General features: G+C 46.0%; 2 protein-coding genes across 2 annotated transcripts in view; one reads left to right on the forward strand and one right to left on the reverse strand.

Annotated features, from left to right (window-relative positions):
• RALGDS (ral guanine nucleotide dissociation stimulator) overlaps positions 1–11988 on the reverse strand; it is a 250641-nt gene extending 238653 nt beyond the window's left edge. Inside the window, exon 1 of the mRNA XM_068248834.1 lies at positions 11058–11988. Coding sequence (XP_068104935.1) covers positions 11058–11078 — 21 coding nt within the window. The 5' untranslated portion in view covers positions 11079–11988. The remainder of the gene's footprint in view (positions 1–11057) is intronic.
• LOC137527861 (ficolin-1-like) overlaps positions 1–12556 on the forward strand; it is a 103178-nt gene that overhangs the window by 14148 nt on the left and 76474 nt on the right. The window lies entirely within an intron of this gene.

The raw sequence follows: 12556 nt of genomic DNA on the forward strand, positions 1-12556 counted from the left end.
ACAGACGACTCACACAAACGGCTCTCTGCACAGATGCCTCCCACAGACGACTCACACAGATGGCTCTCTGCACAGATGACTCACACAGACGCCTCACACAGATGGCTCTCTGCACAGATGACTTACACAGACGACACACAGACGGCTCTCTGCACAGATGACTCACACAGATGACACTCTGCATAGATGACTCACACAGACGGCTCTCTGCACAGATGACTCACACAGACGACTCACACAAACGGCTCTCTGCACAGATGACTTACACAGACGACTCACACAAACGGCTCTCTGCACAGATGACTTACACAGACGCCTCACACAGATGGCTCTCTGCACAGATGACTTACACAGACGACACACAGACGGCTCTCTGCACAGATGACTCACACAGACTTCAGCTCCCTGCACAGACTCACAGAGACTTCGGCTCCCTGCACAGACTTTCGGCTCCCTGCACTTTGCAGTGTTAACACCTCACCAGAGGTGTCGGTAACTTGTTAAGACCTCACCAGAGGTGTCGGTAATTATTGTCAGGCTTACCGCTTGTTGAAGGCTTTATGAATTGACATTTGCTGACAATTTACTGACATGTGTTGGAGGTAACTACAGCCAAGTCAGTAATTTATCTCCCTGGTCGGTAATTGTAGCTTTTCATGCGGTAACAGCCTTTATGAATTCACACATTGCTAAGTGCTCGGGAAAGTCTGCTGTTTTCAGCATTACCGCATGTGGTAATGCTTTATGAATTGAGGCCAATGTGTCAATACAGCAAACTGGAAGTCTCAATTAACCGGCATGCCTGAGGTGATAACAGGGATTGTGCTTTAAAGGTTTATTGGGAAGGGGTTGTTGCTGGCCATGAAATACTCGCCGAGCCTCCAGTGGCGTCTTCTAGCCTTCCTGTAGCTCTTAGCGATCTCCAGTGGCTTTTCGGGGTCCATGCACAGCTCCCAGAGTGTCATGTGACCCAACACGGCCCCGTGTCACGACACTCCACGAGCCTTACATGGTGGGAGCCTTCAGGAGCCCGTTAGGAGCTACAGGTCATTGCTGAATGCTCATTGAGTATTTTATGCTGATGGGGGGGCTGCTTTCTTTTCGCCGGTTGATCAAGCAACCGGCAAGTCCGGCATCAGGCAATCTCCTGGGGACTTTGTTGTATTTATTATGGCCACCATTACTTTCCAGCTCTGTCACCACTAACTCTCCTGGGCAGAGCCGGGACAAGGTCCTCCAGCACCCAAGGCTGAGACACCAAAGTGCGCCCCTCCATCTCTCCCACCTCAGCTGTCACACACTGATTGCTATTAGATTAAGAGGGCCACAGGGCCCACAACCTCCCCAACACCTTAATCTCTAGTTATCTGGCTTGCAGTCACTGCTATGTATCCCCTTTTCCTATTTCTTTCTGCTTCATACACAATTAGGAATGACAGCTGAATGAATTGTGCGCCCCCTCCAACACTGCGCCCAGAGGCTGGAGCCTCTCCAGCCTATGCCTCGGCCCGGCCCTGCTCTTGGGCATGGAGTTCACTAGTGCTTCACAGGTTGCCACTGAAATCCTCTTCTACTCCTGGATGTTAGAGACCTTACGCTCCTCCACCTTCCAATTGAGGAAGCCCCACAGATGCTCTATAAGTTCTAGGTCTAGACACAGGCTTGGCCAGTCCAGGACCTTTACCCTCGGTTAGCCCTCACTGACTGGCTGAGCAATCAGCCTTACATTAGCTGCCAGCTTGTAGCAGGTGTTTGCCAAACTACCGAAGCCAAGAGATCAGCATGATAGTCAGACACAATCAGTGTTTTTGTAGACTGTTTCTCCGTGTACTAATGCGTGCTGTGTCTGGGAAGACAAGCAACCCGAACCACACACAAAGTGAAATGGGGCTTAACATCATCGATTCCTCCATAGTCCATACCTTCAGATATCTAACCTCAATAATAAATGGGTGCTGAATTTTACATCACAGGTGTTTTTGCTGTTGTACATTGCAGCCTGTTTCAGATTAATCCATGCCATATTAATCCATGCCATGTACTGATGAGGATCAATCAATCCAAAATAGGTTGTATACAGTACATGTTGGATTAGTGTGGCTCTGTACTAAAGGACAAAAAGACAAAGACAAACACTTATATAGCGCTTTTCTCCTGGCGGACTCAAAGCGCCAGAGCTGCAGCCACTAGGTCGCGCTCTATAGGCAGTAGCAGTGTTAGAGAGACTTGCCTAAGGTCTCCTGCTAAATAGGTGCTGGCTTACTGAACAGGCAGAGCCGAGATTCGAACCCTGGTCTCCCATGTCAGAGGCAGAGCCCTTAACCATTACACTATCCAGCCACCACTGAAGACCCTGTACTGAAAAAAAGTCCCCTCGGGAGGGGGAAGCCTTAGGGTCCCAATGAGGCTTCCCCCTCCCCTGTAGCTGCAGACTCCCATGAAGTCTCCCGCAATCCTGGCTCGACAAGCCTGACAAGCTAGATTTATTTACCTTCCCTGGCTCCAGCGGGTGGCGCTGTTGCGGCTCTCAGCACGGAGATAGGTGAAATAGGCGATCTCTGTCGGGTCCGCTCTACTACGCAGGCAACTTGCACCTGCGCAGTAGAGCGGCCCGACAGCAATCAACTATTACTGCCTATCTCCGAGCGTAGAGCCGATACTGCGCCTGCGCTGGAGCCGAGAAGGTAAATATTTACTTACCCGCTGTTCGGAGGCGTACAGCGAGACCACCGTGGGACACAGGAGGACAGGGGAAGCCTTAATTGGATCTGGAGGATTCCCCCACCCGAGTTGAGTACCCCCCAGGGGAACCTTTTCTCATTACAGGTTTTCTTTAACAAGCTGACACATCATTAGATTCCAGTGGATCTGGAGGTGTGGTTAGCTTTCATGGACAACGAAGGGATGATTTGCATATTTAGCAGTGATGCATCATAGGAGACATCTCCGAGCTCACTCCAGCCTGAATAATCGCAAATACCTTCTGTTTTAAGAAGGCAAACTTCTGTTTTGCATATCATCTTAGTAAGAGGGCTTTTCGGTCTCTTTTAGCCCTTTACATACTCCTGGAAGTTCTAGCTCACCATGAGCTCGCTGGGTACTCTGTAACTCTGGGTGTTTCAAGTCCTACTCCAAAGAGCCACAATAATCCATGCTATGCACTGATGAGTATCAATCAATCCAAAATAGTCTGTATGCAATGCATGTTGGAATTTTGTGGCTCTGTAATATTAACAAGCTGACACATCTTTGCATTCCAGCAGTTCTGAAGGTGTGTTTAGCTTTCAGGGACATCAAAGAGATGATTTGTGTATTTAGCAGTGATGCATTGTGGGAGACATCATATGCTCACTCCAATCGGAATAATTGTAAATACCTTCTATTTTAAAGAGAACCTGAGGCGGGGTTCTAAGAATGAAATCTGCGCTCAGAAGCTGGGTCTGCCTATACTACCCAGCCTCTGTTGCTATTTCAAGTTCCCCCTGCGCTCTGTAATCACCTATAAATCACAGCCGCGCTGTGCGGGCTGTGTTTACCTTTGTCCTGTCAGTCTGCGTGCTCCCCCGCCTCCTGAAGAGCTCCGGTCCCCGCCTGCGTCCCTTCCCTCCCCGCTGATTGGAGGAAAGGAACGCAGGCGGGGACCGGCGCTATGCAGGAGGCGGGGGGAGCGGCAGACTGACAGGGCAAAAGTAAACACAGCCCGCTGTGACAAGCTGCGTGTCGGCCGCGCGGCTGACACATCATTGGATTCCAGCGGATCTGGAGGTGTGGTTAGCTTTCATGGACAACGAAGGGATGATTTGCATGTTTAGCAGTGATGCATCATGGGAGACATCTCCGAGTTCACTCCAGCCTGAATAATCGCAAATACCTTCTGTTTTAAGAAGGCAAACTTCTGTTTTGCATATCATCTTAGTAAGAGGGCTTTTCGGTCTCTTTTAGCCCTTTACATACTCCTGGAAGTTCTAGCTCACCATGAGCTCGCTGGGTACTCTGTAACTCTGGGTGTTTCAAGTCCTACTCCAAAGAGCCACAATAATCCATGCTATGCACTGATGAGTATCAATCAATCCAAAATAGTCTGTATGCAATGCATGTTGGAATTTTGTGGCTCTGTAATATTAACAAGCTGACACATCTTTGCATTCCAGCAGTTCTGAAGGTGTGTTTAGCTTTCAGGGACATCAAAGAGATGATTTGTGTATTTAGCAGTGATGCATTGTGGGAGACATCATATGCTCACTCCAATCGGAATAATTGTAAATACCTTCTATTTTAAAGAGAACCTGAGGCGGGGTTCTAAGAATGAAATCTGCGCTCAGAAGCTGGGTCTGCCTATACTACCCAGCCTCTGTTGCTATTTCAAGTTCCCCCTGCGCTCTGTAATCACCTATAAATCACAGCCGCGCTGTGCGGGCTGTGTTTACCTTTGTCCTGTCAGTCTGCGTGCTCCCCCGCCTCCTGAAGAGCTCCGGTCCCCGCCTGCGTCCCTTCCCTCCCCGCTGATTGGAGGAAAGGAACGCAGGCGGGACCGGCGCTATGCAGGAGGCGGGGGGAGCGGCAAACTGACAGGGCAAAAGTAAACACAGCCCGCTGTGACAAGCTGCGTGTCGGCCGCGCGGCTGATGATTTATGGGGGAGAACGGAGTGCAGGGGGAACTTCAGGGGGATCTGGATAGCAACAGAGGCTGGGCAATACAAGCAGACCCAGCCTCTGAGCACAGATTTCATTCTTAGAACCCCACCTCGGGTTCTCTCTAAGAATTCAAGCTTCTGTTTTTTGTATATTGCAATGCATGATCTGTAGAGCATGAGCTCATGAGCCAGAGATCAGCAAATCCACCCAGAGACAATGTTGTGACTGACTATATGCTGCAGGGTTAAAACCTCACCTCGTTTCCAGACTGAAGCAGATGCAAGACCTGTGTGTTGGCAGCACACACAATGCCTCCTCTTATTGGATTGCTTTATCTAGTCATAATCCCTACCATAGTCCTATGTCTATATATGTATCATGTAGTGTGTAGTATCGTAGTCTAGGGCCATTTTTTTAGGTGGAAGCCAATTAACTTATCTTTATGTGTTTGGGATGTGGGAGGAAACCGGAGTACTCAGAGGAAACCCACGGAGACACGCGAAGCACAAACAAACTCCTTGCAGACAGTGCCCTGGCTGGGATTCGAACAGGAGACCCAGCGCTGCAAGACGAGAGCACTAACCACTACACCACCATGGAACAAACACTCAATTGCCATCACCTGAAATGATGAAACGACTGTTTATGATCGTTTTGGGTGACACTTTAGGGCTCAGTTCCCACTATAGTGGAAGATTGATATTTTCATGTCTGTTTAGCCACAATGAAACTGACAGTGGCCAGAGCTTATTTTATAAACAGGATCCATTCACACTTGTGAGTCTACAACGGATCCGTTGGATCCAATGCGGTAAGTGGACTGCACTTCTGTGCACAAGAGCAGGGAGCAGGGATACAGGACCAACAACCAGGGTCACTAGGTTGTGAGTTACAATGAACTAGCAATCTCTTGATGCCAGAAGCAAGCCTTAAAGCAAACCCGGGTACACAAAATGAGATACTTACCTTAAAGCGGTATTGTCACCATAAAAATCAAATTTCAACAGCAACTGGTCTGAGTGTATTAAGTGATAAAGATGCTAATCCTGCATTCAAAACTTTTTTTTGCTGTTATGGTTTGGAGTTATTACATACTATAGGAGCACTGGCCCTAGTGCCAAACAGTGCCAAAAAGTTGAATGCTGGGAGTTCTTTTGAATGCTGGGAGTTCTTTTTATCTATAATATATTCCCCCTCTTCCATTTATTTCCCTGCCTAGCTGATCACTTGTGTTTACAATCAAGGCTAAGGTGACTCAGTGATTGGATGTGTAAATAAAAAAAGACTCTGGGAGGAGGGCAGCTATTGAATACACAATGAGCAAGAGAAGGGAGGGGGGAAAACAAGAGTCAGGGAGGATATGATGTCAGCATTAGCTTGGCAAGATGGCCACTGCCTAGAATAGGATTTTCTGCTTTTCCTTTGTAAAATTCACAGGAATCATTACGTGGATAGCACAATACATCTGTTATGTAAGTAGAGGTACTATTTATCTACTTATATATGTGTATTTTATTTCTAGGCATGGGTGTCGCTTCCCAATCAGCACCCAGCTTCGCTATGGGGAGGATCGGAACTGTGCATGACATGACGTCGAGTGATGTTAATTGGGAAGCTGCGGCTCTCGCGGGATCACGGACGGGTGTTGCCGGCGGCAATCGGGGGAGGGGGGGGGGTCAGAGAGGTGCCGGGGGACTTGAGGCCACATAGTTAGCTAGCCTAGTGCTAGCTAACATAAAAAAACATTTAATTCAAAAAAATCCCTCCCGCGGACGCAGCCACTTAAACTGCGTACCGCCAGGGAGGTTAAACGGAAATTAATATGGCAGCCTCCATATCACCTCACCCTGGGTTCACTTTAAATGTCCTGTACTTGGTCATGTGATGACTCAGAAAATTCAGTGTTACACCCGCAGGTGAGCCAAAGAACTGCACAGTTCCCGAAGAAATTTAGAACATCTGCTGGTGGGCACTGGAAATCCACATAAAAGTTCACAAATGCTGCCACCAGCAGGAATTCAAAGGCAATCTTCATGACAAGCAGATAGTAGAATATCAGTAAAATTATGGATATTCTCTTACCACTATTTCATGCCTATTTTTCCTTGCACCTCTTTTGCATAGGCACACTGCAGGGGGCCTCATGATTGCTGCATTTCCTAAGGGCAGTGAGGGGTTTTGTTACACCCCTGTATGCAGGGTTTAAACATAACTTTACTTTGAGGCCGGTTTTAGACTGGTAACCGGTGGTATAGGAGTACTGTGGTGCGGTTATCACGGCAATGAATGGTAATCTCCCTTCTGGCTGCCAGCCAAGCAGGAAATTAGGCTCTCTAGCTCTCACTTCCTGTGGCTGAAATTCGAATTGCACGGAATTGTATTTAAAAAATATGCTTCCATGTATGTATGCTGCAACACAGATGCCGAAAAATGTTAAAAACCTTCATCGCCATAGACTTATGCAGGAGAACAGAGGCGCCAAAAGGATAAAAGGAAGCTAAATGAGCTTAAAAACAAATTCTTGGTAAATAGAGGAGGTAGTGGTGGACTTACCTCCTCCAAGTCGACACACAACGACTGTAGTAAAGACAGTCAATATATTTTATTTATGAACTCCAAATATGCAACGCGTTTTGCAGGTTTGATCCCGCTTCATCAGGCAATAACAACGGAGCAATATCATATGTGGTCAGTAGAAGACAGAGGTGCCTGGCTCTTCTACTGACCACATATGATATTGCGAAACGCTTTGCATATTTGGAGTTGATAAATAAAATATATTGACTGTCTTTACTACAGTCGTTGTGTGTCTACTTGGAGGAGGTAAGTCCACCACTACCTCCTCTATTTACCAAGAATTTGGTTTTTTAAGCTCATTTAGCTTCCTTTTATCCTTTTAGCGCCTCTGTTCTCCTGCATAATATTGAGTCCACCCTGGGTGGAGGGTTGAACCCCCTTTTTCTCATCTACAGAGAGCGACTTCTTATTCCTGAGTGGGGTCAGGAAAATCTCCCCACCTGCCTTTACAGTGGTTGCCTAATGGTAACCCTGGTTTGTGAGTATTAATATTTACTCTATCTAGTAACCATTTACCAGTACATATTACACTATTGGGGCTCTTGGTGTTCCTTGTTTTTATTGCCATAGACTTACACGACTTCTGGTTGCTCCACGTCACCATGCATGCCAACCACTAACACGCTGTTAACCGCATGTCAAATTTGAGACTTCGCATCGCCAGTTATTAAATGCCCCATTGGTTTAGCATTACCCTGCCGCAAAACAGGGTAACGCACACGTCACTGCGTCAGTGTAAAAGGGACCTAAAGAACTTGTAGAGGCAGATAGCTCATTGTGTGTACACAAGAATTGTCCACTTAGATAAAATTATCCATGGCCTCCTCCTTGCTGAACCTCCAGCCATGCAGCCGGAAATCTATGTGCAGGATGCTAAGGCCCAGTGCACACCAAAAACCTCTAACAGATCCGTAAAACACTAGAGGTTTTTGGAGCAGATTTTCAGAGCGATTCTAGGCATGTTTAGAGACGTTTTCTAAACATACCTAGCGTTTTTTTGAGCATTTTTGTGTAGCAGATTACAAATATTGTTACAGTAATAGCTTCTGTAACAAAAAAACGCCTGGAAAACCGCTCTGATGTAGCGTTTTTCAGAGCGGTTTTCCACTTTCCTATACTTCAACATTGAGGTAGAAACGCCTCAGAAATCTAAAAAATGCTGCAGCCCCCAAGTTTGCGTTTGTGGAAAAAACGACCTGCTCTGGTGTGCACCATCCCATTCACTTTCATTAGCCAAGCGGTTTTCCCCCTGCAAGCGTTTTAAAAAAACCACTCCAGAACCGCTCCGGTGTGCACCAGCCCTAAGAGTGGTCTGTGTCACAGCAGTTGTATTAAAGAAACCTTTTGGCATATCTATTTTATTCATTCATTGTGTCTAGCACCATTTTTTTTCATAAATATTAACCATTTGGCAGTCAATTTATTTAGAGGCTTGTAAGTGCCGCAGGCCAAGATCCAGATACTGGTTTGAAAAAAAGGTTAATCACTGCCCACAGCCGCAATTATCATTTTTTTCCCCTAACAAACTTTGTTTAAAAAAACAACAAAAAAACTCTTGCCTTGGATGCTTGAAACAGTTGTAATTACTTATTAATTCAGTGCAGGTCTGGATTAGTTGTAGCCCCACTGGGCAGCCTCATCACTGGATATAAGTAAGCAAATAAGGCTCCTAAAGTTACAGAAAAGGATAAGTGGACATTTTCAGCTGTCCTGGCTCAAATATTTCAGAAGGAGGGGCTGGTTAAATTAAGTTTTACAGTTACATTACATTATAGCACAATGGGGGTAAGAGGCATCCAAAAATGGATAAAACTTGGATAAAAGCAAACAAAACTATAGTTAAAACTAGTTTAAGGGAAATAAAATACAAAAATAAAGAGTTGGCTTATCCCAAAAAGATACAAAAAAAACAGCCTAGAACATATCAGTACAACGTCCCCCTCTATCAGGGGCGTAGCAATAGCCATAGCAGCCATAGCAACTGCTATGGGGCCCTGGAGCAGAGGGGGCCCACATAGTACTTAATGTGTTCACTAATAACTTTGCTTTATTGCTCCACCCTCTGACTTTGTCCATGGACTATACACAGTGTGGATTCATGAGAATGTAAATTGACCAGTCAATGCATATCTATAGGGTAGGGCATGTAGCATTACTCTTAAGTGCCTACATCTGAGGGCCCCATAAAAGTTTTGCTATAGAGCCCCATAATGTCTAGCTATGCCACTGCCCTCTATGCAAACATTGAATATTACAGAAGTGCACATTAGACAAAATAAGGGCTTTAACTGCTTATAAGTATTTCCAACAATGCATCGTATAAAAATCTTGTATGGACAGACATCTGAAATTCAGTGCATCACAGTACAGTACTATCGTTGAACGCATCCTGACGCACATTTCACGGCCACAAGTACAAAATAACATGAGTACATGTAAAACCGTACATGAACCCCTTCATATTAAAGTGAACCTTAACCCTGAAACAAAAAAAAAGTTTCACTTACCTGGGGCTACCCCAAGCCCCCTGCAGCCGCCCTGTGCCCTCGCCACTCCTCGAGTGTCCTCCGGTCCCCCACTGCAGCTTAGTTTTATTTTCTGCTGACTAACATACAAATGCACCCAGTATGTATTTAGAGAGTTTAGCCTGTTTAATCCCCCCCCATCAGTGACTAATCACAATTTGTAATTTGATCTCTAACCTGTGTCCGCTGACTGCCATGGTAGAGCAGCTAATTTGTAAACACTGGATGTTAACAATATGTCCGCTTCCATGTAAGCATGAAGTAAACATACTGCAGATTTATTGCAGGCTTTGAATCAGCTGTAACAAAGTAATGAAGTAATGTTTTTCTGTAAAGGTTATTATGCTGTTGCTTTTCTTTTAGAGCACAGAGGAAGTTCTGTGTTCAGGTCCCCTCTAAATGGAACCTGTTACACATTTTTGCATAAAGAATCCCACAGACAAGGTATCTTAGCCTTCCAGTGACAAGCTGGTATAGTCTTCATATGGTCCACCACTGGACAGAGGATGCTATAGACTTTATAGAGTACTACCTGCTGAAACAGTGCTTTCTGCTCCATGTCCCTCATCTCCCCCCCCCCCCCCCCCCCAAAAAAAAAAGTTTACAGGGTACAGGTTGTGCCATACAATCATAAAATGCAATACGGAAGACACAGGCCTGAGCTTAATCAAACTGTGGTCACCTTACGCAATGTCACTGCCTAGGAACAAACACACAGGCTACTCAGCTGCATTCTGAGACCTACAAAATACTTTACTTTGCAATTGGTTCTCTGCAGGCTTTCCCAATCCAAGAAGGCCAAATCACAACAGTACCATCTTTCCAAACACAAGCAATACAGAATATCCACAGACCTGAGGTTCAACCAAACTGATTGGTTTTGAACAGAGTGACCAAGTGATGCATTATGCCTATGGCTTTAGGAAAGCCACTGCCTAGCAACAGGCACACAGCTGCCTAACACTCAACCAAACTTATTGATGTGGGCCAGAGTAGGCAAGCAAATATTCCTATGCCTTTAGAAATGTCACTGCCCCGGAACAGGCATAGAGGTCACACGGCTGCCATTTGAGACTTAGAAAAGTGCTTTGCATTGTGACTAGTTCTCTTTAGGCCTTTCCACCTCTAAGAAGGCCAAGGCACACTATTGTGTTCTTGGCAAATACATTCATTATCATATTCCTTTTTTTTTTTACAAAGCATGATGACATATGACAATCCCTAGAAAATTGTATCTGACCCCCCATTCCCCCCAATAAACAGTCAATAAATCCAACAGTCAATAACTGCAATAGTATATTTTAAACATGCAGGCTTACCGGAGTATCAAACATCATCATGACAAACTGCTCCACATCCTTGCTCAGTGGACGAGGAAATCCAGTGTAATATTTAGAAAAAACTGAGGTGGTCAGGGGGCCTTCTCAAGTTTGCCTGCCCCTCACCCCCGCCTCAGGCCAGACAGTGTCAAATGTGACCATGCAAGGGAGGTCATTCGAGATGACACTGATCTGTCAACTGACCATCCATGATGGGCTGAAGTCACCACATCCAAGGTACCATCCTTAACCTTCCTCCAACAGAGACAACCAGAGAATGTCCACCTGAAGCACAAGGTGCCGGTTGAGCAGATGTTTTTGAAGGCCGTGCTAACTCTGATCTCCCAGCAGCAGCTGCAAACATATCAACCAGCCAGTAATGGACACCATAAACATTGCACCATTAATAACACCAGCAATCTATGGAACCTTGCATAAAAAAGTAGGAATTTAATAGACGAAGACTTGCATCCAATCTCAGGAGGCTTGAAACATCCAACATCCAAGATGTTCAAAGATCAGAGCATCTGGGGAAATATTCAGAGATAAACAGGCATTCCTCAGCATCTTTGGAAATCCATTGTGTGCCTCTCTTCTTGAATTTTGCCAAGTGCTTTGATAAGAGACCAACATCGGTGGTCTGCGACGGCTGTCCTTGTGTCACCTTAAAAAATGAGGAGGGGGGTCTGCTGAGAAGAGGGGGACAGATGTATAAGCCAATCACCCCTCTGGAGGATAAGAAGGACCTGTGCAATCTAAGGAGAGGATAATGATGGTCGTGTCAGTTTGCAGTAGAAGACAGCAGGCTTGTTGTAAATGGCAATGAAGCAGGAGGTGGGGGCTTTCTGGTTGTGGGGTCTGTGGGTGATGGACAGGGGCAGAGAAGAAATCCAAGTCCCCGGGTCAGGTGTAGACACATTGCTGTGTAGCTACAAAGGCCATGCAATCAGGGAGGAGAGGAGAGAGAGGGAGAGATGGGAGGGGGAGATGAAGGAGAAAGCCTCTTGCTAGCCAATGACAGCAGCACATCTGCACAATCCAATGGCTGAGAGACGTTGAATGAGATTTTGCTCTTTTTCAATTGCAACAACTCTTCAGAATCTCATCCTCGTAGCACCGGGTGCACCACTAATCCTCTGCAGGGCAGCAGCTACATGCAATCAGAAAATAATATATCTATTGCACAGCAAACACTGACAGCTGGAGTGACAGTTTGGGAAGGGCAGGCAGAAGGGAGTGCCCCCATTTAATTGCCTGTATTAAATGTCCCCCTCCACCACCTCCTTTCATCAATAAACAGCCATTTATGGCATAAAATCACCCTCCTCCCTTTTACAAACACCCAGGGGTCCCAAATCCCAGAGCTGCAGAGGGGGCTGTCATAGGCTGTGTGTGTGTTGTGTGCCTGTAATATTAATAGACAGTGGATGGATAGAAGGGTGCTGGCTGCAGTGCATGCTTATATATAGCAGCTCAGCTTGTCTGCCTCTGCCCTTTCT

The sequence above is a fragment of the Hyperolius riggenbachi genome, chromosome 8 (genome assembly GCF_040937935.1).
Source record: "Hyperolius riggenbachi isolate aHypRig1 chromosome 8, aHypRig1.pri, whole genome shotgun sequence".
Lineage (NCBI taxonomy): Eukaryota > Metazoa > Chordata > Amphibia > Anura > Hyperoliidae > Hyperolius > Hyperolius riggenbachi.